Source organism: Pomacea canaliculata, linkage group LG9 (genome assembly GCF_003073045.1).
Source record: "Pomacea canaliculata isolate SZHN2017 linkage group LG9, ASM307304v1, whole genome shotgun sequence".
Classification (NCBI taxonomy): domain Eukaryota; kingdom Metazoa; phylum Mollusca; class Gastropoda; order Architaenioglossa; family Ampullariidae; genus Pomacea; species Pomacea canaliculata.
In genome coordinates, this window is record NC_037598.1 from 13,654,559 (window position 1) to 13,681,648 (window position 27,090).

At 37.9% G+C, this 27,090-nt stretch overlaps 1 protein-coding gene across 5 annotated transcripts; it reads left to right on the top strand.

The window, feature by feature from the left end:
* Window positions 1-27,090, top strand: LOC112571450 (FERM domain-containing protein 4A-like). 5 transcript variants are annotated; one of them, XM_025250429.1, is made up of 22 exons: window positions 1-640; window positions 4,790-4,855; window positions 5,401-5,495; window positions 6,222-6,314; window positions 7,737-7,821; window positions 8,015-8,094; window positions 8,879-8,962; window positions 9,233-9,298; window positions 13,101-13,158; window positions 13,570-13,656; window positions 13,990-14,066; window positions 14,926-14,937; window positions 16,363-16,467; window positions 19,023-19,164; window positions 19,395-19,533; window positions 19,810-19,943; window positions 20,338-20,460; window positions 20,781-20,927; window positions 21,302-21,377; window positions 21,746-21,801; window positions 22,315-22,424; window positions 22,555-27,090. In XM_025250429.1, the coding sequence occupies exons 2-22, from the start codon at window positions 4,790-4,792 to the stop codon at window positions 24,155-24,157; spliced, it is 3,438 nt and encodes a 1,145-aa protein (XP_025106214.1). In that variant the 5' UTR covers window positions 1-640; the 3' UTR covers window positions 24,158-27,090. The 5 variants fall into 5 exon arrangements, with proteins under 5 accessions (XP_025106214.1, XP_025106216.1, XP_025106212.1 ...); XM_025250427.1 differs by lacking the exon at window positions 1-640 and adding an exon at window positions 2,915-3,918; XM_025250431.1 differs by lacking the exons at window positions 1-640; window positions 21,746-21,801 and adding an exon at window positions 662-3,918 and having other exon boundaries at window positions 22,555-22,734.

Sequence of the window (27,090 nt, forward strand, 5' to 3'; positions counted from 1 at the left end):
AATCTTGCATCACAGTTTCTGTGCTGTCAGCATTCAAGGAGTGGCTACGGTGGCGCACGTCCTTCCAACCGCTCCCTGATATGCCTCCACAAAGAAAATTACACTTTAAAAATCAACTGCTGCACCGAGTTTCGTTATATTTGCAATGAGTATACACATAAGCATTTTTATCCACCCAGATACAAAACAGCAGAAATGTGAGCGCCAGTGGATCATTTCTCTTGTTCTCGTGACGAAGACAGGCGCGGTTACTCGGGAGGAATGCTTGGAATGCTTGCGTTGGCTGGCCCTGACCTGAAGGTTTTCAGTTGCTCCAGCTGCATGAGCAGACTAATGACACATCACTTGTAAAATTGACGATTTAATACGTATATTTCATTCATTTTCACCTCGGGATATATATTTTAGCACAGTCTGTTAAGGCTAGTGGCGATCGCAAGCCCACTATTCGGCAAGCGCATGTGCGAACAACCGGAAGTGAATAAGAAAAGTCTCGATGTCAAACCAACAAAAGGTCCTTAAGATCCAATCCTGTGAAAATTTCACGGTCATTTCAGTATTAGCTGGCCGATTTCGTCTTTCACGACCATGTTCATAACCAGCCTAATAACTATAGGTGTCAGGATATCTGAATGTGAAGGTAAGTGGGTGATTATTTTTACTGAAACGAAGTCCGTAGCGGCGTATCTTTGAACAGAGAAATTTCAATTTATGAATTGCTGTTATTAGCGGGAATAATTTCCACTAATTAATCTTCATACCAACCTCATAAATTCTCACGCTACTTATTGTGACTTTTGCCATAACATGTAATTCAAAATTAAGTTTAGTTGGCATTTCCGTCTGAGAGTGGAATGAAAGGAGACGCTTATCGCTTCCAGTCAGTAGAGTGGTCTAACATGTCGTTTTGAATTTTATTTTCATTGACATGAGGATTTTATGAAATATTTTCTTGCATCATATTAAAAAGCAAGATAAAAAACAACATGTTTCTCTTGTCCCGTCCTTTTAGTAGGTTTCAGATGTCTAAATAAGTAATGAAGTAAATGATGATGATGACGATGTCTATTACAATGCTGGCCAGGATGGTAGCCTGTTGTTTTCTGTACTTCCACCCACCCCCCTAATTTCCATCATAAGTTTACCAGTATCACTATCATGACTTTAATATCTTTTTGTGCATATCTGTTGCCATTATTATCCAGTCTCTACAGACCACAAGGTCCACTTTGTATGTCCACTAAATTATAACTTTTGTTACTGTTAAAATCTAGACTAGCTTGTCTTTTAAAAGTACGTTTGTCTGGATTACTTTATATAAATGGTTTTTAAAAGGATATTGATACAGAGATATTTTTATTGCCAAAAGAAAAGAGACTTTAAACTGTATTCTAAAAGAATGATATTCTTATCAGTGAGTAATGACAAATTTGCTGCATATTTTGATTTAGAATTTTTTAATTAATAACATCATTGTTATTGCAAAGTAAGGCTGAGATCCTTTTAATTAAGTGAGAAAAGGGTCAAGCACCTTTTGACCTCAATTTCTTCCTTATCACCAGTGGTTAACATTTTAATCAAAAGCCTGTTAGCAACAATGGCGAGTTGGTGTGACCACACTTATCCTGCTTTCAAGATGTTATAAGTGTATTGTATGGTCTGTGTGACAATTTTAGAAAATCTGTGTTAATGATTTAAAGGACATCTGCTTGTAGAAATAGTAATGTTTGTGCTTATCCATCTCTTAAAAGTTACATGAAAGAAACAAGTTTTGAATCTTTTGTAATCTTCAATGACTATTCCTGCATCCTTAAAAGTAACAAATGTGATGCTGCTGGAAAAATTGCAAGTTATTCAAAGCTGCACTTGGCAAAGGGAATTACAATTTGTCATGCCTGTAGAAAAAGCCTGTACCACCATCTTCCTCTCCTCCCAAAAAAAAAATGCACTGGACATGAATAAAAATATACATATAGCCTTATCTTAACAATATTTTTGAACATTTATGCAAGTAAGTAATATACTAATTACTGATTATAAATGGCTATGAATAATTCAGCCTTGCTATATACTCAGTAAATGATACTTTAGGCCTTGTAGTCAGTGCAGTTGACAACTTTGACTCTTTGCAATTTTTTGCTAATTATGTAGCAGTTTTTTTTTAGATGTTCTAGAGTGTTGATCAGCTTATGCTGTGCACAAAAAGAGAACTTGCTGCAAAAATGCTATGTGTCATTAAAAGGCTAGTTCTCTGGTGGTTAAAAATTTCAGATCTTGACCTTCTAAAAGGTACTAATTTTCCTTCTAGTATGGTGAACCTTGTGCCATCCAGCATTTGACATAAGGAAGTTAGGGTGCTGGTTTTGTTTGACAATAAATTAAAAGAGGAATTTTACCATTCAGATCAGTTAATGTGATCTCATGGCTTTGGTGTTTGTTGCTCCAAATTTGCTGGTTTAAGCTGTCGACTATTTAGGCCAGATTATTTAATGTCAATATATAATTTGCATTATTTTTTTAATACTCACATCATAGTTCAACCTTTTATTTAATAACTAATGCTTTTGATTATTCATTGTCTAATATTGCTCAAAATCAGAAGAGATATACATTTTTCACTTCAAGATCTATTATTTGTGCTTTTCTGTATTTGAAAGGTGTTTGTAAGATTCTTCATTTCATTTTTCTCCTTTCTGCAAAATTTGGTGGATTCAGTGAAATATTGCTCAGATATGTTTTCATTTAATGGTTTAAGAAGGAAAATAGTCAGAACAAACACTGTTGGCCCCCCCCTATTTTTTGTATTCTTATGTTGGAATGTGACTGTCAGTTATCACAGTTAAATGTTAGTCACTTTTTATAAACATTCATTTAATTCAAATTGATTCATTAGCAAATAGCTGTTTAAGTAGGGTTTTTTTTTTAGCTTGTGGGAATGTAGATATTTGAACAGCTTATTTCCTGATGTTTATTCAATAGTTACTTATACAATATTTATACTACATTTTATATATATATATAAAGGCCTAGGAAATTTATTATTTCTAAAAGTACTTCTTTGCTTTAAGGCAATGCTGAGCTCTTGCCATTTCTAATATTTAGTTCAGGCTTATTTTGGTTTTCTGTCATTCTACATGTCTTGTCAGTAGGATGACAGCTCTTCCCACAGTTGTTTGAGTCTGAATTTGCTGAAAACTGTTTGTCGTTTTGTTTTGCCAAACCCAGAGATTGTGATCAAGGAGGTGGTTAGATGTTTCGTTTGTTTTGTCCACCAGCCAGACCCAAAGAATTTGCTTCAGAGTCTGGTTACTTGCATACAGGCAGACTGTGCTCTGTCTTTGCTGTTGACAATGCAGGTGATCATACTAGTTAGCAAGCTGCTTCCAGAAACAGACATTGATACATGAGTGTAGTTTATAATCACAGGCATCAACTTACCAGTGCTTGTCGGGCATCCTGAATAACAGGTCAATGTAAGCAATTGAGAGACATTTCATTCAGTCTTCGGTCTTGTATCCTGAGAGCAACAGCTCTGACACACAAAGGCAGAGAAAAGGAACTGAAGAGGCCCAGAAGGAAATGGCCTCACAGCTCTTGATGAGTGGACTTAAAAACAGGAAGGATCCAAATTCAGCGCCATACAGTGTTAACCTCATGCATGGACACAGTGTGGTTAGTGCTAAATGAAACCAGGTCCAAGGATGACATATAAGAACTGCTGAAAGCTTTTGTTTTTGGCTGTCTTTTGTTCGTAGTGCTTCACACAAGAGGAGTGGGAGTTATGTGGTAACAAACTGAACTGGTGTGATCAGTTCTGCAGGTTTATTTTTATACTGTAGCAAGGAGCTTCAAACACCTGGTACAATTATCACAAAAATGACTTTGAGAAGGAAGATGAGAGGAAGTGTCCTCGCTCTGGTTTGTATTACTGTTCATTTACAGTTTATATGTGTTTAATAGGTATATGCTTATAATAATTGATTAACATTCATATCTGATTATGTCACTGATAAACATGTATAAGTAGCGTGCTCATGCTTCATATCCTGTGGCTTGTTATTACAGAAATGAAGTGTATGAGTCATTCTTTCTAAATGCTTCTATAGTCATTCCTCTATCGTACTTTTGAATAATTTTTGCATTCTGTGTCCAAAAACAATGGAGGAAGAATTGCACATTATCTATCCATGTATGTTCCTCAGGGATCAGTTTTAGATTTTATTTCCTTTTTTATGATGGGTTACCCACTTCGCTCATTTTCTTTTTTTTTTTTTTTTTCTGTCCCATCCTCATGCTGTTTGATGCTGGAACAGCACAAAATTGTTCGAAAGAAACTCAGTAAATTTCTAAGCTGGTGACCAGGCAGACCTCACTTAGTTTCTGCACCCCACCCACTCCTTCCTGAACTGCTAGACCTTGGCTTTTGTGCCAAACCTTAGCTGCACAAACTTAAGATGTGGCTTACTTAAACCTTTAGTTGTTAGAAATTTTAAAACATTGGCTTTTTCTTAAACAAAAACTAAAACAGATGGGTTTTTAATTAGACATGACATTTTAAGCTTTAAGGATTCTCCTTAGCTGGGTTGTATTTTTTTAAAAAAAGTTCTCTTCCTCTCACCTAATGCACCTCTGATGTCTCCTTGCCTTGATATCTGCTCCTCCCTCTCGCCATCTATCTTATTCTCCCAAGTTAAAGTACTCTGCATCTGCATTTGGCACCCTCACTGGCCCCACCTGTAACTTTTAGTTTTTCCGTTTTTTTTATATAATTGTTGTTGTTCTGTTCCAGATGAATGAGGGTCGCAAAACACAAATCATTCTTCTGGATGAGAGGCGGCTAGACATTCTTGTACAGGTATGGGGCTCACTGTCTTAAATTCTGCAGTCATAAATAGGCAGATAACAATGTATGCTGCAGATGATATCTTCCCCCCCCAAGGATGCTTTGTAGCTATGACTGTTTGCTGGGTGCAGTTGGTAATAGTTCTGTATTTAGTAAAACAAGCTGTTATGCTTATACGGTTTCTAATGTATTAATAATGCCAAAGTAAGATGAACCATAAAACTGTATAGTTCATGTTTCCTATTCAGTCACCAGTTAGATGTGGTTTTTTAACTGCATTCATGTTTAAGTAAATTGTAAATAGTTTATTATCATTTTTGATGTTTCATATGAATGTCTTGGCCTTTTTGGTACTGTTTAGAAAAATTAAAGGTAAGGAAACTACATAGAGATGTATCTTAACCATTTAAACAGCTGTGCAGTAAAATGTAGAGGTGTGCTATTCTGCATCTAAAATGTCAATGTAATTAACGAAATTGCTTGGTAACTTTGCCAACTGATGGGAAATTTCTGTTTTCATTTTAAATACATAGGAACATTTTGTGTGTATTTCACAGCCAAAACTCTACACATTTGAACTTCTGGATCTTGTGGCATCCCACTTCAAATTGCAAGAAAAACACTATTTTGGACTAGCTTTTCTGGATGAAACGTGAGTAAAATAAGTTACTGATTGATTGCTGCAATCAATAAATTAACAGACTTTTTAAAAATGAGACACTTTTTGATTCTATAAAAAGGGTTAGGCTTAATGAGATATATCTGTATTGCTCATGAAGTTTTTCTTAATTATGTCCAGGTGAATTATGCCAGAATTTCACTGTTTACCTGTACATGAGGCATTAGCCTCATTATGATAGCCATTTTAATGTCTTTTCATGTTAGTCTGTTATTTTATAAGGCATTTTCCCCATGTCCACCCTCTTCAATAATTTTTATGCAGGTCACTTGTGTATGAAACAAGCATTAGAAGTCTCAAAGCCCTCAGTTCTCAGCAGATGAAATAAGTGATCCAACTGTAGCATTGTGTGACAGCATATTCTTTTAGCAGCGTGGGCTCCTATTTTTTAGAAGTGCATCAGGTTTCTTTTTAAATTTTTTTAACTTTAAACTTTAAAGTAAGATAAAGGTAAAATCATCTCCTATTTTTTATTAGGTGTCGGTATTTATGTGAAGGCAGTGCCCATCTCTTTCCCCATCCCTCAGTGGAGTCAGGTTCCCATTTCTGACAGCTAGGTTGACTTTGGGCTAATTCGCTGTGCCACAGGGTATTAACGTACTAGTACACCTCCAGGTTTGGATGCCAGTACTCTAAACCAGTAAGTTATCTGCTTCCCCATCTAAATAGTAGCATACATATTAACAGTTACTTTTGCAGATCACATTTCAACTGGTTGCATGGAGAAAAGAAAGTTTTGGATCATGACTTCCCAAGGAAAAGTGGAGTTCTTCAGTTACATTTCTCTGTCCGGTTAGTATATTTCTCTACAATTTTTGACTAATTTGGTTAATGGATTTTATTTTTCTAAAATAACCTGCATTAGCAAGAAAACTTTCTGGGCACAGGTATTTGTGTCAGTCATTCCTATATCCCATGTTGTTTCACAAAGCCTACCATAAAGCCTACTCACGGTGATGCTTTGGAAGAATTCATTGTTTGGTGCGATGACAACTTTCTAGAACTTAATGTGAGTAAGACGAAGGAGATTGTCTTTGATTTCCGTCGGAATTCTCCACCGTGTCCCGTCTGTTTCATCCATGACAAGGAGGTGGAAATTGTTTCTGCTTTTAAATACCTGGGCACCATCTTCGATAGGCGACTTTGCTGGGATGTCAACACTCAATCTGTCGTGAAGAAGGCTCAACAACGCCTCTTCCTCCTACGGAAGCTGAGGTCTTTCTCTGTCTCCCCCAATTTCTTCAGCTTTTCTACAGATCACATATTGAGAGCGTGCTGTCCTTCTCGTTCATCTGTTTCTATAATAGTTTATCGGTGAAGGACAAGAGCAGCCTACATCGTGTGGTATCCACCTGCTCCAAAGTCGTTGGATCCACCCAGAGTTCTCTTCAGGATCTGTATAACAGGAGGACTCTTCTGAAAGTGTCTGCCATCCTTCGTGATGACAGGCATGCTCTGTCGGGTGAACTTGTCCAGCTCCCATCAGGTCGCCGATATAGTATGCCTGCATGCAGGACAAACCGACTGCGGCTGTCTTTTGTTGCTTCAGCCGTCAGACTTTTGAATGGATTATGAATGTGATGTGCATGCGATCATGTATGACTTTAATCGAGCTGGTATGATTGACTGCAACACGACTGCCTGTGGGTTGATATATATAATCGAGCTGCAACTGAATTGCCCTCTAGGGATTAATAAAGTATTATCTTATCTTATCTTATCTTATCTTATCTTATCTTATAAAGTTTATACTGTTGTGAAGCTTGTAAGGGCTCAGAGGGCAACAAGGAGCATTGTTAAACACAGTAAAGCAGCGGTTCTCAACCTTTTACTTGTGACTACCCCCTGACGAACAAAAGTACGTCTGCGCGCTCCCCTTAGCCAGCAATGTAAGCTAATTTCACTGATACCGGTATAAGAAACTTTAAAAAAATGACCACCTTCGCGCCCCGCTTCTAAGCATGTCGCTCCCCCCTGGGGGGCCGCGCCCCACAGGTTGAGAACCGCTGCAGTAAAGACTACTATTAGTAGCACTAGTTTCAATATTTTTTAAGCTTAGTGTACCATTTTTGCATGTTTGTTGACTGGAAAGCTCCTATATTTAAAGTTTTCATCATAGTTAAAGTTAACAATTAAAGTTACTATTTTTGTCGATTGTTCCTTTTAATTGAGCGATACTGCCTAGTGCAAACAACAGAGCTTTGGATTGTGCAGATTCTATGTGGACACTATTGGCATACTGCCAGATTCCCAGACAGTGGAACTTTTCTACCTCAATGCTAGGCAAGCAGTGTTCAGGGTAGGTTCAGTAATAGACACATCTAAATCATACAAATATATCGTTTGCAGTTTTTAAAAAAAAAGTGAAACCATCTTATCCGTTATTTTAGTATATGCATGTAAGTGCACTTAATTCATATGTGTGTGTTCATCTGTATTTTGATTTTGAAAGCCACACCATTTGTTTCATTCTTTTTCTTCTTCACTTTCAGGGGCAAATTGAGTGCGACAGTGAAACAGTGTTGGAGCTAGCAGCACATGTTTTACAAGCATGCAAGGGAGACTTTACCAGGTAAAAGAATACATTGGGTCACACAGATTAAATATTTGGCCTTTTAGGTTGAGATCATATTTATGACAGTCGTTATCAAAACTATCATGCTTTACATTTCAAGATGGAACCTTACACTTCAGTTATCTAAGACACAGACCAAAGACTTGATCTTTGGCAGGGTTTTACAGTAAGACTCATGCCACTGTACTCTAGTTTAGGCTGCGTGTAAGTTTTTAGTACCTTATCCATTTTGTAAAACAAACAACAGCGGAAGAAAAGTGTTACTTCATTGGAGTTCTTACTCACATAAAAAAATAAAAACAATATTAAAAAAATTCAAAGATGCTTTTTTTTTTTTTTATACCATTCTCTCACTTTGCGCAGCACTTTGAAATGTGAAAAAAAGACTTGCGGAAGCAGCGAATTGCCTCCCAATAAGCCAAAATCTTAGATCCTCTATATGTTTTTTATATATATTGCCCATGTCTTGTTCGTGTTCTTAAGTGCTAACCAGGACTGATTGCTGTAGGGGTACCTTGGTTAAAATGTATTTTAAGATCATTTCTCACTTCTTTGTTGACACAACAGTATATTTCCCTGTTTAATGACCAAGGAATTCGTTTACAAAAAAGTGAAACTTCACAAAGATGATCATCATCTTTCCGGGCCTCTGCTATAAAATCTGTGTGTGTGTGTGTGTGTGTGAGAGTTAGAACAAATTTCGTGTTGGCATGTCACATATCTTTTGCAAGGATTGATTTAAAATATCCTGCATTTTAAATCTGAATGATTTTACTTGCAGTGATGAAGAAACAAGGGAGCACTTAAAAAGGCTACCAGTTATACCAACACGCACTCTAAAAGAACACCCATCAATCAGTTACTGGTAAAGTGGCGGTCTGTTGCATGTGAATATTTAAATATTGTTTAACCCAGCTATCACAACTATTTTATTTTCTTTATCTGTTTTGTCTGAAGTCTGCCAGTCTTGATATGGTGTAAGCATATAAGAGCTACAAGTCCTCTTGATGGAGGAGATCTACAATTAGCATGAGCGAAACTGAAGAAGTTGTCATGAATAATGGCACTTGTATGGTCATCTTTTCCAGTAAATCTTAGAAGATAATAATTAGCCTGACATTTTTTTTTTTTCCAGTGAAGAGAAAGTCATTGGTTACTATAAAAAGCTCCTAGGAACATCAAGAGGCCTCGCAATTGTGAAGTAAGTGTTTCAGATGAAGCTGATGACAGCTTTGTATTCTAGCCTTTTGTAACCTGGGCTCCGGTGCATAGGCGGTCTTAACTTTTCGTCTTGCTTAACCCGCTTTTTGTCTTGGCTAAGTTCGCGGTCTCAAGCCTGTTGCATGAGCGAGCTCAGCCCCTTGCTTAGCTGAGAACCGGGTCAGGTCAGCGCGGCGGTCGAGGTCAGTGATATAAATAAATTCGTCCGGGGAGCGGCCTTGCCAACCGTATATTCCACCAATGAAAACTGCGCTACAGCGATGGTGCCGAGCCGCGAAATTCGTCTGCACACCATTACTGAAACGAAGGAGAGATGTGCGACAGCGAACTATTAGTCTTAATCGAGGAGGTTACCAGGGAGAAGAAGAGGCTTTACCAGAAAAAGAAAAAGATGAAATAAGAAAGAAATGAAACAATTTAAAATCTTCCACAATTTCATCTCGCAGTCGTCAGAAACATCCACCAACGGGCGGGGGCAACCACCAGAAACACCAGTGATAAACGGAGAAAGTGATAAATATTTTAGATGATTGCAGACAACTGATGGCCGGCATAAACATCGAAGGTTAGTCATTTTGTTTACCTGTGTAGACTTAGTTTTTACACGTCTGTGTCATCCGCAGAAAATGATCTAGATACCGAGAGAATGCAAATGCAAAGCCGATAGTCAGCACACAACAGCAGGTTTAGAAAATAAATATTTCCATCCGAAATACAGTTATTTAAATGACTAGGTACATTTCTCATTTAGTTTTTGTGACAGGTGGTGAATCATTTACACTGGTTCCTCAAGAAGTCTTTGTAATAGGGAGAGTAATAAAATAATATTGACATATGTAGGAGGTGCAATATGTGTACTTATGTAGAACACCCCAGTTCCACCTTCTAATTCAATAATGGAAATGCTTTTGTTAGAAGTATATGCAGATGTATTATTTTCTTGCATAACAAGCAAGAAGGAATTGAACATTTCAGACGATGTTTTCAAATGGGAAATTTTAAAAATGTACTTTATATCACATAGATATTCCTGATGGTAAGTTTGAACAAAACATAAAATATTAAGGAAAAGCGCCAATGTTTTTTGTACTTTACTTCCAAAGCTGGCTTAAAATTATAAATTATTTAATTCAAGTGCCAAACATAGACTATGACATAATTTGGGAGGTGTACACAGCAGGTTTGTCTGTACATCCACAGTCAATTTGGACATTTAACCAGTTTTAACTACAAGTCTAATACATGTTACAGTACCAGTGTTCTACAGTTTAGATTCCAGTAGACACTGATCAGCTTCTGAGTGACATGGATGTGCAGTGTCTACATTCTTTACCAGTTGCATGTTATCAAGTTCTGAAATAGCTATACCTGGGTCCAGTGAAAAGTGCTAAATATTAACTCTAAAGAGAAAAACATGTCCTTCACAATCCCACCAGCAGCATGTAGTAAATATCAACATTACTGCTTTTTATAGTTACTTTGCATCACAAAGAATAACAAGCAAGATAACAAGCAGGTGATGTACCAAGCAGCCAGTATTCCATCCGTCAACTGAGTCATCTGAAGAAAACAAAATACCTGATGATACAAAAGAATCCACAACAAAGATTAAAGAAAGAAAAACTTTGTATCTCCTGGACAGTGAACTTGATCGTGTTAAAAAAGAATCGCAATTGATGGAAATCAAAATAAGTCTGGCACAGGCTGAGGTAACAAATATTACATGGAAAAACAGATGGAAAATGAATTGGTAATGCCGGCTGCTCAACGTGTTGACCAACTGGTTGAGGCGGATGCTGCTATTCAGCCAAAGTCAAATTGAATAATAAATGTTGTGACCATTCAGTTAGAAATTATGACAGCACTATGGAACACCTGATGATTTTTGCTGCTTTGGCAGGGATGTATCTGATGTCACACAATATATTCTGGAGCACTGGATATTAAAGGGGAGGAATTTATGTATTTCTAAACCATGATGCAAACAAAAGGGTGCAATATATTACAACATGGAGTAAAGACACATACTAACCAGCCCACAAGCAAAACTTGTGCATTTTAACCCTGACAAAGCAAAGACAGTATTTACCATAGTTGTTCCTGAAGAAAATGGAACCAATTTTTGAGAACATCATTGGTTCTCTTAATGGTGTCACTTGTTGAGCTGTGGGCACAGTTGATCTTTTCCTTGTAAAAAAAGGGGATACTAAGCCAATCAGTCAGCGGGTAGCTACTGTCTCCCATATTCATCCCATGTCAATGCCAAAAGTGTCAGCCACTACAACTTGCATTATGCCTTGTTGCATAAAATTGTAATGCCACCATCACCTGCAAAAGACATAGGAAATATTATTGACCCCAATGATTTATATATTTTAGTACTCACATCTCAACGAAACTGTCCATTTTTAGTTAAAAAGGACGATGTGAACATTAACCTATTATGATTATTTACCTCTTGAGCCACATGCTTACAACTTGAGACATACTGCAAGGAACTGCCTGTCAAATTGATAAACATGTATTAAATCAAACTATATCGGAGTTTCTGGGTGCTCTGCTACTTTATTCTGTGTTGTTTTACTTAAATACAATGACATCAATTTTTTTAATAATGTTAATGTTAATAATACTCTAAAACAATACTTGGAGCACAGTGGATGGGCCAGAATTGTGCCTCTGCTCAAATGAGCCAAGTATAGCAAACTGTGAATTTTCTTGGATTATTGCTGTCACCAGAGTGAAAGTAGAAAATTTTCATTACTTTTATTGCAAAGTTCAAGTTTTATCCTTTCCAAAAATGTATTGGTTTTGTGGTCTCATGTTTACCTGAGAGCAGCAATAATAACAACAAACATCACCCACTGTCGTCAACACCGTCTTAAGTTATACGCCATTGTTTTATTATGTGATTATATTTTGAAGTCATGCTAACATTATTAAATATTTTTAACGTAATGCTGTCAATTACACTTATTAATTATATATTTATATAGTGGCGGTGACTGTAGTCTTACCTGCAACAAAGGCGGAATAGATCGGCCTTTTCGTTGAAAATGATGGTCGAAATCATTTTCCACTGTTATGTTCGCTCGACGGAATCAAAAACGATGAAACAAATCGACGTCATACATTTCAAATTGATTTGATGGATCCCTGAAGTAGTGAAAAATCTGTATTTATCAATGGTATACGCAGGGCAACTCAGTAAACAACACAATCAAGCGCCACTGTTACTACGACAGCCGCCGTACGGTCATGCGTAAGCAGCGTGTCGCGGCTAAGCAAGGAGTTAAGCCTGGGGGGGACCAGTCTCAAATTTTAAGACTAAGACCGCTTGCTTAGCGAGTTGAGATCGCCCATGCACCGCGCTTAGCAGGCGTCTTAGGTTAAGACAGCGTGCTTGGCTTAACTGCGGTCTTAACTCGAGTTAAGACCGCCTATGCACCGGAGCCCTGGAGTATTCTGTCAGCGTGCAGATTATTAGCCAAATTCATCTCAGATAGTACGAAATAATTTGAGCCAAAGTCCCCTTAGTTATAGACTTGCACATATTATTTTGCCATGTAGCTAGCATTCAGTACATGATCTATGTTCAATAAATGGATCACAGTATTGCAGGGTCATTTGCTGTCAGCTAATCCTTCTGTTCTTTATGCAAATACATGTAACTTTGTACTTGACTACTGTTTGGGGAGTTGTTGCAGTTTGTTTGATTGTTTTGTTGTTTTGGGTTTTGTTTTTAACCCTTGAATTTTTTATTTTAATTTTGTCATTAACAGCTACATGACAATTGTAGAAAGACTTCCCACATATGGAATACATTACTATGAAGTGAAGGTAAGAAACTTCATGTTCTGTTTCCAGTTACACTGCTCAATAGTATCTTTCATGTCAGGATTAAACAGATTAAGCTGCATTTTAGTTATGGAGGCTTTTTATTTTTTTTTTTTTATTTTTTTTTTTTTCTGTTTACTCTCTTGCCTAATTTTTTTTCAGGTGTCATACTGCACATTTGGTGGTCTATAACATAACCAATACTTTTAAATCTTCATTCCTTTAACATTATGTGAATGCTTTAAAATAGTTGCAGCAATACTACATTTGAAAAAGAGTGTGCATAGTATGTTGTATACATTTAGAGCAGATCTTACATGACTCATCTTCCTGTTTAAAATGAAAGAGATAGGTGTTTGTAGTTATATTGAAAACTGATTGGAGGGGTTTTTTTTTATTTTTATTTTGCCATAGGACAAAAGAGAAATACCATGGTGGCTTGGCATTAGCCCCAAAGGAATAGCTGTATATGACAAAAATGATAAGACAACACCACGGAGGGTAAGTGTCCTCTCTATCTGTCTTCATTCTGACATTATCTTGAGGTGCTCAGAAATACACTCACTAATCCATTGAAACCAAGTAGGTTAATTCTGGGAAAAAAATTTTCTCCTGGGAAGTCTGCATTTTTCATTTTTGAATTAACATTACTTGATGTAATTTCCATCTTTGTATGCACCTAGGCTCACATTCACAGCATCTTCTGAGCTGTAATATTGTTGACTTCATTGCTAAGCCATTTTCAGAAAATGCTGTTTTCTTTTTAATGCTTTTACTAGCTTGTATTTGACTTGTTGATATTAATCATTGCTTGTTATCTTTGTCTTTTTATAGCTCTTCACTTGGAAGCATTTAGAAAACTTGTATTATCGGGATAAAAAGTTTTCAATAGAAGTTCATGATCCCAAACGGTAAGAAGCACTTAAAATCATGTAAAATTATTCTTAATTAAAATATATATTATTGCTCTACATCCTCTGTGTAACAAAGCTTTAAAAAATCAGATGGTGGCTGTGTGCTTGAAACACACTTAAAATCATGGAGAAATATCAGCCTGTTCAGTTTGTGTGTCATCAAGTGGAATTATGTATGATGTAGTAATTAGTTATTCCATGGATCACTTTCTGTAGTATTTAATATTCGGTTTGCCAATTAAAGTAAAAGATAAATGTTGGTTAATTTGTGTCAGCTTTGTTCTACCATAATTCAGTTACGGTATTGGAGTTGAGGACAAGTAAATATTCATGTTGTGTATTTGATTTTTTATTTGTACTTAAATGTTAACAACACATTGAAGAAAATTAAGTTTGCAAGATTAGTTGTAAAAAATTCTATAATTACTTGCATGAGCTTTTGGCTTTTGGGGATTGTGGTAGGTATAAACACTTCTGCTTTTAATAACAAAGTGTAGAAGGTTGCCATCTCAGCTCTTGTTTAATTTTTAAAAATTTTAAACAAACAGCATCTCTTGCAAAGTGACATTTGCCACTCAATGGTCTCTGGTGGTTTATATGAGCCACATGTAATGTTGAAAAACTGAGCATGATGACAAAGAAGTCATTTTTTTGTCTTGCAAAACTCCACTTGCCTTTATAAAAACAATCTGCAAAATCACAAAACACTGGGTTTCCTTTGAACATACTTCTATTCCCTTTGAGAAGCTGCACTTCATTTTAGAATCTTATTTAATAAATCAAACGTCATTTCTTGATCATTTGATTTGCTGAACCCTATATTATTTGTTTTTTATGCATTCCAAATGGCATAAAGTGATGGTGGCAGGTACAAAGTCATTTTTGTATAGATTTAATCTTGCTTTGCTTGTGCTTGTTCTTGTACCAGCCAAGATCTGCTTCCTGAAATAGCTTATTTTTTAGCTTGTTAGCATATCAGCATTCCTTTTCTTTATCTTTTGGGTGATGAGTTATATTCTTGTGAAGATTGTTTTTAGGAGTACATAGAAAACTGTTCATTTCTTTTTTTATCTGGCTGTGCCCTTAAAATGATGTTGTGGGTTTCCAACATTGTACCAACAATGTGCCAGTCTCTTCTTACTGATGGCAGTTCCTTTCCATTCTTCTCCAGAGAATGTGCTCCAGCAACTCATTATTTCCCAAAGCAGTTTAGAGAAATTTGCTAGTTTCCACGATAACTGCTTCATGCTGATACATGATTAGGCATGTCTACTCCACTAAGCACCGATAAACACATGAGTTTTGTATACAATATTCAGATTCTTTATCTTTGCAATATTGAAAACATCATTGTGCATGGCCTCCACAAAATGTAGGTCCAGATTTATATCAAATGGGCCCTTTACAAAACTAGGTATGGGTTTTATAATAAGATGACAAATGATACATTAGTACACATACAGTATTTGCAAAAGTATGAAAGTGCTTCAGTGTGTCAAGTAAAGTAAGTGATACACTTATAATCCAATAGTAAGTGTTGACAGCAAATCACTTCCAGTATGTTTTTTTTTAAATGAGATAGAGGGTAAAATCATAATTCGCTTAGTTTAATAAATTATGGTAAATAATTTTTAAGGCCCCATTATTTTGTTGATGCTTAAAAGAATTAATAAACAGAACGGATGTTTGATTTTAGAGAAGCATGTTCTTTGAAAAAAAACAATCTGTAAAAGTGCATGCAGTAGTTTGAGACCGTCATTAGAAGTCTCTGGGAACTGTGTTCTTTTTTGTCACTTTGAAAACTTGATCATTGTTTTCATCCCCTTATCTGTTTGAGAGTATGACAAAGTCTTCAGAATACTGCAGATATGTGTGTTTTGTGTGCAGCACTGCTTGTGTTGTGTTCAAAGAGGCACCTGCTTGCATTTTGTACAAAGTCTGCTTGCATTTTTGTACAAAAGAGACCTCTTTTAGAATACTATCTTGGAGTACACTGCGTGCAATAATGACTAAATATTTGTAGCTCTGCCTTAAAGAGCATTGTTCCTTTTTTTTTTTTTTTTTTGCCGGCACTGCTTATTTGGTTATGTTATTCACCTTTGAGCATGCCGTGTATGTTTTTGTGCTGCCAGTTTATGGCCTTGTGAGAAGACTGTGTGTTCAGATTTTCTGTGTCAACCTTGGTGATGATTTTGTATGTATGTGTCCAAGTTGTTGAGGTAGGCTTCAGTGATGATTGATACGTAGTGTTTGGGAAGACCTCACCATAGCTATCCTCTCATCTCCCTTCTAGTATCGTGCACACACTGAGCAGTTTCAACTTGTATGAAGATGCCATTCGTGAGCCCGTTGAACAATATGACGACCTGTCCGATGCAATCACAGACCCCACCACTCAGTAAGTACCCCAGACTGCACCCCAATGCACACTCTGGGTATCAGAGCTCCTTCTTGGATCAATTCCATAGCAGTAGACTCATAACAGGCCTGCACTGGAGTAGTCTTTTGTGTTAGTTTTGTGTACTAGCTGTAGAATAATAGTAAATAACTGAGGAAGAGATGGAAGATAACAGCTTTTGATGTCAGAAAACATTAACAAATCCAAGTCGGTCCCAGACAGATTTATCTGCTCCGTAAAAAAGTATTTCTTCTTTGACTTAACTTAGTGACATGACCAGAGGAGCTTCACCATCCATTTCATAGTCAGTTGTAGTCAGTTGTAGATCTTCCCTCTCTTAAAAAGCAAAAGTTAAATGAGAGCATAGCTTATCTTGCTAGCTACTTTTTGGTCTATAAAAGGCTGTACTTTCAACTGTTATCAATTAGTTTTCTCCTACTGATTCTTTTCGCTGTCAGTTGCTTTGCAACCGTGTTTTTCAGTTGTAGTTCAACTTTTGTTTTTATGCAGCAGATTTGAGGACGGTATTTTATAATTTTTTTTCAGCTTCTCCTTTGTTTCTTCACCAACATGCTGCTTCTTCTTCCTTTATTTCTTTGTATTTTCTTGCAAAATAATTTCAGTGGATGAAAACATACAATTTCTGAGACCTATCATTATTTTCATGTATGAAAGGTCTCTGCTAAATGCAAACTACTAGATTTCTCACTTTACTGTGTACATTGCTGTCAGTTCAATGGCCGACACAATTTGCAACAATGGCCTCTTTAGCAGTGGTGAAGCATTTGTCACTGGTTCACTTCAATCACTTTTTGCAAGAGGGCCTCATTCTTTTGTGCTACAGCAGGGATGCTGCATGTTCACGCACATAGCTCACACGCAGCATTCATCAGAGACTCAAATGCAGGGAAGCAGGCAGCTCTATTGAAGACTTTAGCGCAGTGTCAGCAAGTTCTGGAGACCACAGGTCATGGTTGCAGTGGTTCTCAGGATTCAGTCAGTTCAGTGTTGGCTCTCCAACATCATACTCAAGATTACTAGATGACGCTATGTATTACTGCTGCTTCTTCTGCTCTACCATGACTGTGCTAGCCAAGAAGACTTGTGGTCAGAACTTCAGCTGCTAGGGAAGGAGATCTACAACTGACAATGTAGAATTAGTGAAACACCTACAGTCATGTCATCCTGCAAAGTCAAAGAAGAAAAGTTTTATATTTTAAGGCCTGCATAGTATACTCAGATATGGTGTAGATTTGTGTCTATTCATGTGGGTGTTAAAAAAAAACAAACCACAGTGTAAGAAATAATGGTTTGTGTTAATAGAATGCAGCTTTATTTACTCAAAATGTTCAAAGAATAACAATGCCACTGGAACACTGCCATGTGAAATGACTAATTTTAGTTTGTCATTGTGGCAGTGTATCTCTAGACATTGCTTACCTGTTGGCTTATGTGGTTTGCTTGTAAAAGGTATGCTAAATTTCAAAGAATAGCAGATTTAGTACATGAATTTTTTGTTTAATTGCATGGTACAAGATAAATGGTTCAGACATTGAGTTAAACAATATTTATGTGGTAAACTGACATAGCTTTTATAGCTTCCACACATTCAAGTTTTTTCCTTGATACAGCTTTCAACAAGTGATTCTCTGAACAGATTTTAGTATATAAGACTTGAGTTTTTTCCCTTTCATATCTGTTTATTTTAGAGTATGCTGTTGTCAGAAAAACTGTTTTTTAGTACTTTACTGATCATCCATCATGATGTAAAATTCTTTGGGAAAGCTAGTTGTGCAATCTGTTATTTTATTTCTGTCTCCCCTGTTTGTTTGTTTTTTTAAATAGGTTATGGAGTTACTATATTTGAGAAGAAGGGGTTGTTTTTGTATGTCTTTATTTGAAGCACTGTTTACAAACAGCTGTCGTTAAATTGGCCAGTGTCATGTGTATATGTGCAGTAAGTGCATGTCTGCAGTCTTCAGCGATGACTGGCTTCTGGCTGTGGTCTTTTTTTATAAAAAAAAAGAATACAGTTTAACCATGAAATGCTTGCTGTTACAATGGCTATGCATGGTAGATCCTAGAATGACCATTAACTTCTATACCTTTAGTAAAAGGTTTGCCATAAAAAACCTCACAGTATCTGTACACTAAGTGTCCTGTTGGTCCCATATTTACAGCCTATCACAGCCAGCTTTTTGCATAAAACTTTTAATCCCATTAAGCTGTCTTAAAGTTGTATATTGTAACATAATATTCACAACATTTATTATTTTTATTGTATAATTATGTTCTCACTGCTTCATCTTATACCAGATTTTTGTTTTAAAACCCCAAACTTTCTTCATCCTTTTACTGACATCTGTAAAAACACTTCCGCGGGTATTTGTAGAGTGATTTATATTCCTTCTTCCAGCTGTAACCACCCCTGGACAGACACACTTTTCCAGACCTTTTTCCTGAATTTTTTTGTGTTTTGATAAATATTTTTTACTTGTACTTCATGACCTTAGCACAGCATATCTGATCACTGCCTGTGCATGCCCTGCCTTCAGGGTTTCTGTGAGTCGCAGGACGTTTGGCACCAGTAGTGTCAATGTGCATGCATGGCTGGCCTCCAGCCCACAACTGACCAGGTGCATCTGGTCTATGGCAGTTGCCCAGCACAAGTTCTACCTGGACAGGAAGCAGAGCAAGGTAGTAACTATGAAACTGTTGCAAGATTAAAGGATGTTGAATGGAAGGAGGCAAGAGAGAGAATTAATTTCTTCTCTTGCATATTAAGTTATATATGACAGGTATTTCTTTGTGTAAATTTAGGTATCGCCTCACATGTTACTGCTGCTTTTATTCTTCACCATGCATCTTATGATCACTGTAATGCTTGGCACTTTGGCAAACTGTAACAAGCAAAACATTTTCCACAGAGCTCGTTAACAGCTGCTCGTAGCATGAGTGAGATTGCAGCAGACCTCAGTCGCAGTAGCACGTCCCTTGTTGACTCGGATCTAAGCCGGAGTGCCAGTTCACAATCCTTGCCAAGTCTTGGGGGCTCCAGATTTGATTGTAAGTTTGCTCTCTCCTTGTTACTGTGTTTTCTGTTCATCAGTGCTTGTATATTTTCCTTAGACTTTTATGAAGGCTGGTGAAAAATGCAAGTGGAAAGAAAAAAGGAGAAGGATGGTCCCTTGATAATGAATGAGAATCATAGTGCAGATTGTCTCATAGTTAGTGTTTTATTTGGGTTCATTTAATGGTTTTTGTGTCTTTGTGGCAAAGTTATAATGTAGCCTGTGAGATTTGATTGTGTGTTTTCTGAGAGTGGTGTTTAATGGTATACAGTAAACATGGAGAACTTAGAGTCTCAGAAGGCTGAGCGAGAAATGTTCAAGGCTTTGAAGGCCAGGAAGGAAGCACTTGAAGAGGCCTTGCGCAGCAAGCTTGAGGAACTGAAGCTGCTTTGCTTTCAGGAAGGGGTGAGAAACTGAATCTGGTTTGCTTTCAGGAAGGGACAAAGAGCATTCACTGCTATGCTTCAAACAAATTTGACCCTCCAGACTTAATAGTTAAATGCACATGTGACTGACTGACACCTTTGTGTATAGCCAAAACCAATTTTTTATAAAATGCCAGAGCTTAGTAAGCTATTATTTTTTGTTAACTGCTGTAAATTTGAATGTTATATTTTTTTGACAACTTCAAATGCATTGTTTTCAGTAGAAAATATGTAGCTTCAGCATTAAGAAGAGAAATTTTTATAACCAGTATGGACTTGTTCAACTTTTCTCTTAACATTGTGGTGGTGATTTTTGTACTGTAATTGTTTTTACATTTTAATATGAGTAAGTTTGCTTTCTTGTGCTTCTTTAGGAGCTCACTGGAGAGCTGCCAAAAGAAACACCGTTAGAAGCAGGTGAACGAGTTCCCACATTTCGACGGCGTATTGGAACATCATTTGCTCTTTCGCCAAAGACAATTCACAAGAAAGACCAGGTGAAACTCAGATCATCCAGTTGTGATAAGTCCATAGAAATATATTTATGGCTGCCACATATAAGACCATTAAGCCTGGAATTATTCAGCATAATGAAAAAAAATGAGATGATTACTTAGGGTCATTTGTGGGTAATACTTGCCAACTCTTCTAAAGAATAAGAATAGTAAATGTGTTTGTTTGCAACAAGATGAATTTGAGAAGGTTACTTGCTTGTAAAAACTAATTGCCCTTTCAAAGCTGAGGTTAAACATGTAGAAACTGCTATCACACTGGGCTGTCATGAAGGCTTGATAAACAAAATTATTTAAATCTGCAGAATGAGGACCATCTTGCCACACTGGAATTGGAGTACGAGCTGCAGAGCAAGATAACATCAGCTGCCCACAGTTTAGCCCATGACAAGTCGGTCAGCAAGTATGTGCGCAAACAACGACGACAGGCATACAGCCGAGCTTCCACCAAGGTTTGCTTGTGTTTGAGTCTGTTGCGCAAGACAGCATGTATACAAATGTGCAACATAATATAACAATGTTCAGATACTGGACATAGCTGGCGAGTATTATTTGTGGTGTTCAGGAATGAACAGGGCTAGTTACATGTACAATACTGTTAAGGGATTTAACTTATTTCAACAGAAATTTCTTAAATGAAGCCTGTGATTTGAAAATAAATACAAATAGGTATAGATAAAGAGTACTAGAACTTTGTGGTCAAATGCACATCATTTAAGATGAAAAATTTTATTGACACTTCTGCCCATCAGCCTTCTACATTTTAACAAAACTGGTTGAAAGAGGAGAGCATTAGCATTTGTTTTTTAAATCTCTCTTGTTTTAGTTAAAAGAAATGGAAAAGAAGCTGACAGAAGCCAGGAGAAAAAGCAGCAGGACCAGGACCAGAGATGACAGACAAGGTATCACTCATGTTGCATTATCATTGCTTTCATCACTAACATCATTTAGATAGCGTTTCTTTGCTGACAAATAGACAGTAAAATTCCACCTTTACTTAAAACTGTCATAAAAAAAACAAGCCAGCAGTTCTTGTTGTAAAACATAGATACAGCTGTAACTATATTAGTCTATGCCTCAATATACAGGAATAACATAAAATTGGTTTGTATCAGCAAAAACAAAATTCTTGTAAGTGTTGTTCCTGCATGGAATAATAGGAATAAGATAGGTATACACAGGGATAGGCAGTGATGATAAGATCTGACCGTGATCATAACTACAACTGTGTTGTTCCCAGCACAGAAAACGTATTTGTTAATTGTTGCAGAAAACAACCAAGCTGTATCCGGTGAATCTAAATATGGTGACCATGACATTATTGGGGTAGGTGGTGGTGAACTTGGACCTCTGTTTCCATAGAATGTTTATGAGCACCACACTTCCAAAGCCCCTGTGATAGATTGCATAAACATTCTTTTCATTTTTTTTTTTTTTTTTTATTATTATTATTCCCTTATTTGAACAAGGATCAGCTGACAATTTCTAAACTTACAAATTCCCATGAATCCCAAAAGAAGTAATAAAGCTCACCTCCAGAACTGGCAAGATGAAACGAAAGTTGAGCCTTTGCTGTAGTTTTCATATAGCAACAAATAATAAATAGTGATGAGTGTGTGGCCATACAAAATCAAGATATGAATTAGGTTCTGCATGCTGGCTATCTGGAGGACCTACAAGGGTCAGTCAACAGGGTGTCATTAAAGAGAATAACACTAACCTTTTTCATCTTTTGAGTAATGGACCTACATAAATGGCCTTACCTGTGAACAGTTTGGTCATGATCGATTGGAAGGTTGCATTACATGTATGACTTCTTTTCTTGCTTTTTTGTTAAAGGGGGATCATCACAGACATTATGTACAAGACAAGCATCATCAACATACTCAGTCGATGCTGCCAGCTTCTCCGTCTCAACAAAGCCGTCTGCTCAGTCCCTCACACGGGAGGTAGGCTTTGCATCACATTTTGCTAATTTCATTTTTAGCATTATACGCTTGCATCTTTGGTAAAATATAACAAGCAGGTATATTTATGTTTGGTGTTGCTAGGGATTAAGTTTCTTTGTGTATTTTTCAGCCCACATTTGCCTCCGGGGTATCTCCAGAACACAGGGTTTGACAGCAGGGTGCAATATCACCCACATTATCCAGCAATGTCTTCCTCATCTTCGCGTAATACACTGTCCCCGAGCTCATCCCTGAGCCCTGCCAGTACAAGAAGCATTCAGGATGATCTGAGTACAGGCAGCAGCAGTGTGAACTCGTCTTCCAACAACCTTTACAACTTGGGATTGCAGCAGACCTCTAAATATGAGAGTTATGACTTGCTGAAGTCTCCTTCATCTTCCATCACAGACTCATACGGTGAGGCCACAGAACAGCAACTGCAACTTCCATCCAAGCATGGCAGCCTGGACAGAGCCTACAAGAGAGGGGACCATTCTTATGGCAGTCTCGACCGCAAGAAACGACAGCACGGTTACAGTGTCGAGCCAAGGGATACTGGCAGAGATCATGTGGTTGGCAGTGGGTCTCTTTTCCTAGATGTGAAATCAGGGTATCATCAACAGCAGGGCGACTTGAAATGCAGTTCACAATCACCCAGCAAAGTAGAGTTGCCTGTTTATCATGAGAAGTCTCACCACGGTCCTGAGAACAGTTACTGGAAGGGAAATACATACCACGATGCAGTGCCTTCCTCACTGGCACGCTCTCCTGAAACAATGTGTGCCAACTGGGGGGTGTCGGGGAATACCTTTGAGAGCTACAGTCCCCGTCTTTCAGAAACAGCTCAGCAGGCTAGGCTGTCAAGGGATATAACCCTTCAACAAAAACAGATGCAGCAGCTACATCTCTCACATCATTTCCATCAGCATTCTCACTCCCAGCCCCAGGATGCAGTTGTCAGCCCCTACGGTGGCAAGTACGAGCCAGTCCCAGTGCTGCACTTAGAATCTCGACAACACCCAATGAGTCCCAGCCAATCTCAGCCGCAGAGTCCTAGTTCTCCCCCTCCTGCTCCGAGCACTCTTGTTACTGTGACCCGCTTTCAGCCTCACATGGAGGTCACCAAGCCATACGAAATCTCTGATTTCTTCAAATACAGTGAACGCCTGCGGAAACAGCGCATTATTGAGAACTACCAGCGGCAGCTGATGGGGGCAACAAATCTTGACAGAAGTTCTGGGGCCAGCACACCTTCTCACTCTTCCGATAGCGATTCCCACTCTCTGTACTCATCACACTCGGGCTCCTCTCTCTCCCATGCCCAGCGGCTGGCGGCCACATCTACTGCCTTTTTCGCCAGCCCAAGTAAAGGTGGTAGCTTGGTATACAGCCACCCAGCATCTCCCCAATTCCATAAGCATGAACCTGACCAAGGATCTTACATTCCTGCAGATCAAACTCAGACCCCCCTTGCTGCTCGAGAGCAGCCCCCCTACATTGGATACAGCGCACGAGATGTAGTGACATCGTCATCTTTATCAGAGTTCCAGACAGTAAGGAGCCAAGGCCCATCTCTACATTTTGCCACAGGCCAGACACATTCTTCTTACAGAGATCAGCACGTGCACACAGCAGCCAGTGCTAAGCACTTGCACTATCAGCCACCCACCCCTATGACATGTCAGCCCGTAAGAGATCAGACTGTATTTAAGGGCGGAGGGCCAGGGAAGTAAATCAAACAGGGTGGAAGTAAGGGCTAGACCATAGCAAGGTCTTCTATTCAGATGCAGTTTATTATAATTTTTTTCCCGCATCAAGTGTCACTTGTTTGTCTGCTGGTGGGCAGCATCCATTTAAATTCTTGATCGTTAAACAAGAGCTTCAGTCTGATATTTTCCTAAGTGCAATGTGTTCTTAAAGTGAAATTGCTGAATACCTGGGCAAGGTTATGTGCCATCCTCTGGCTTTGTAGTTGAATAGTGACTGCTTTAAGTGTTTACATACTGTTAGAGAAACAACTTAGGATTGTCTAGATTAAGGCAGGATTGAAATAAAAAAGAACAGGGTATTGTAATAGTAAAGTCACCATACTTCTGTTTTTATCCTCTTGACCGCTTAAATTATCGAAATTCATCAGAGGCACTGGCGGTCATTTAGAAAACATATCAGTCCTTCATATTTTATAAACAATGCCCTTAGTTGTTTTTTTAAGCAGTGGTTGTAATATGTTTACCAGTGAAGTAATTCTGAAACCAGTGCTTTTAAGCAGCTTCAGTGTTTCAAAAATGTTCTTTAGTTGTTAATTTTACTAGGTGAGACCACCTTTGGTGTGTCTGATTAGTCTGTGTCCAAGATCACTGCTTCCATGATGTTACGATGCAAGCAGATTCAGAAACATCCCTTGTTCTGCTCAAGTGCAGTGCCAATGAGAGTAGAGTAGCCATGTTGGACGGATTATAGGCAGCACCATTTGTCTGTTCATTATGTTTGGTATGCCGCACCTTACTCTTATTCCTTTTTTTGGGAAGTTTGTGTTTTATTATAATTTTGGTGAGTAGATGGGGAACATTGCTGATCTCCATCCTCTGTGCTGTCAGTGTTTCATGTCGAGTATTGCAGCAAGAGACCCTGGTAGTTTCTGTGCTAGAAGAATCGCTGAGTATCATCTTTCTCCTGAAAAGATGGCAGCAGAAGGAGAAGTTTGGCAAGCATCACGATTACCAGTTTAGTGGCTTCAGGCTTCAGTTTCAGGCTAAGCTGCATGTTTGATGTAGCAAAAGTGAGCAAAGGATCTACCAGCATAAAAGAAGAAATGATTCAGGTAAAGGATTCTATGCAGAAATGCACATTTTGAGAAAATATTCTCAGCTTGTATCACCAGTTTGGGGTGAAAATACGCACAACAGGTACAGGAAGAGAAACTGAGAACTTAGTGTTTGCTGATCAGTGACCAGCCATGCCTAATCACTTGGAGAATTTGTGACAAGAATTTGCATGCCACTAATATATGCTACAGTGTCTGACTCATTTAATGTGGTGAGGTACAGAAGATAAAGAACAGTCGTTCTGTGTTCTTGGGGGTGGTGGAGGAGTTAGTCTACATTCCTCTCCCCTTCTTTGCATGTGTGTGTTTAGTGGCTGAATATTAAATAATATAGAAAAGCACCTTATTATTTTTAATGGGCTGCAATGGAGGTGTTGTTAGAAAAGAGGAGAAAATATTAGCTACACTTTATGAAAGTTAAATGTTTTATAACCATTGATTAAGAAGAATGGTATCTTTTAGTGCAGTTTTCAATTCTTTCTTTCTTTTGACCTGCTGCAATAACATTTTGCTGAATATCATGTCTGCTTTATTGGTGTTGGTCGACATTTAAATACCTTTTAATGATGGAAGGTCATAGTGGTGGTACATACAAAATACTAATACTAAAGAGCTATCAGCTGTACCAAGCTAGCCTAATAGTCTACTCTAGGGCTAGCATCTTAATATGAGAAAAATTGGCCTTGCATTTGCTACCTGGAGATCAAGTGACCTGGAATTAAGTGTGTTATAGCACATACAAAGACAAAGATAATACTCCTCTGGTGCTATGTTGCAAGGGACCAGAGCAATACAATAAGAGCATTATTGGGGTTTTTTAATCACCTCTGGACGAATGCATGATGGTCATGTTCCTGTTGTAGTTTGCAGATCCTATCAAACATGAGCGACAGCCATACATACACATGTATTCCAGTTTCTGGTGTGCAGCAATGCGAGCATCTATAAATACTCCATACGAATAGCACCAGACTGCAAAAATTGTTTTCAACAGGTGGCAGTTAATCTCTTACCTGGCCAAAAATAGCTTGTCACTCGTTCAGCTACCCAAAAGTCAGCATTTGGCAGTCTCATTTGACAAACTGATGTGAAAGATTAGATCGTCTAAAGGTCTTACTTCCACCAGCCATATTCAATACTTCAAGAGCCTTTCAACCCTTTTATTTTGAATAGAAGCCATCAAGTAGGTCTGGTGGTTAATTTTAGGAGTGTGCATTATGCCCTCTCGTTCATTGTAAGATCTGAACAGCAGCATGGATGCCATCAACAAAAGAATCCCTTAGCATCTCTTTCTTTGCTGCTGGCAGTGGAGATTTTGTAAACAAAGTGGTGATGGTTTATTTATTACCCCAACCCCCCACTCACCTGGCGTAGTTTTGTTTCAGCAGGTGGTAAATAAATGTGTTAATGTTTGATACAGAGGAGGCATTATAGGATATCTTTTTTTAAAAAAAATTGCTGCTGTTCCATTTTATGCTGTTTCTTACAATGTACAGATGGCCACTATTTGGTTAACAGCATTTGTTTTGGTGGTGTTGTGAAGCAGGGTGTGTGTCCATGACTATGGTTTGTCTTTTTTCCAGGATAACTTATATATATATCAGCCAGAACTTCCGATAAGGACAATTTTTTTGTGAACTTCATAGCTAGATAAGACTGCACATTCATCATTTTTTATCAGTTTGGAGATAACACAGAAGACAGTAGTAAAAATTCCACCTGTTCCATTACATTGGTGAACTCAGATTGGGATGTGAAATCATCTACATCAGCAGACTATCATTCTCCCTAATCGTGACCATGTGCACATTATTAGCTAAGAAATAGAAGGAAGGCTGATTA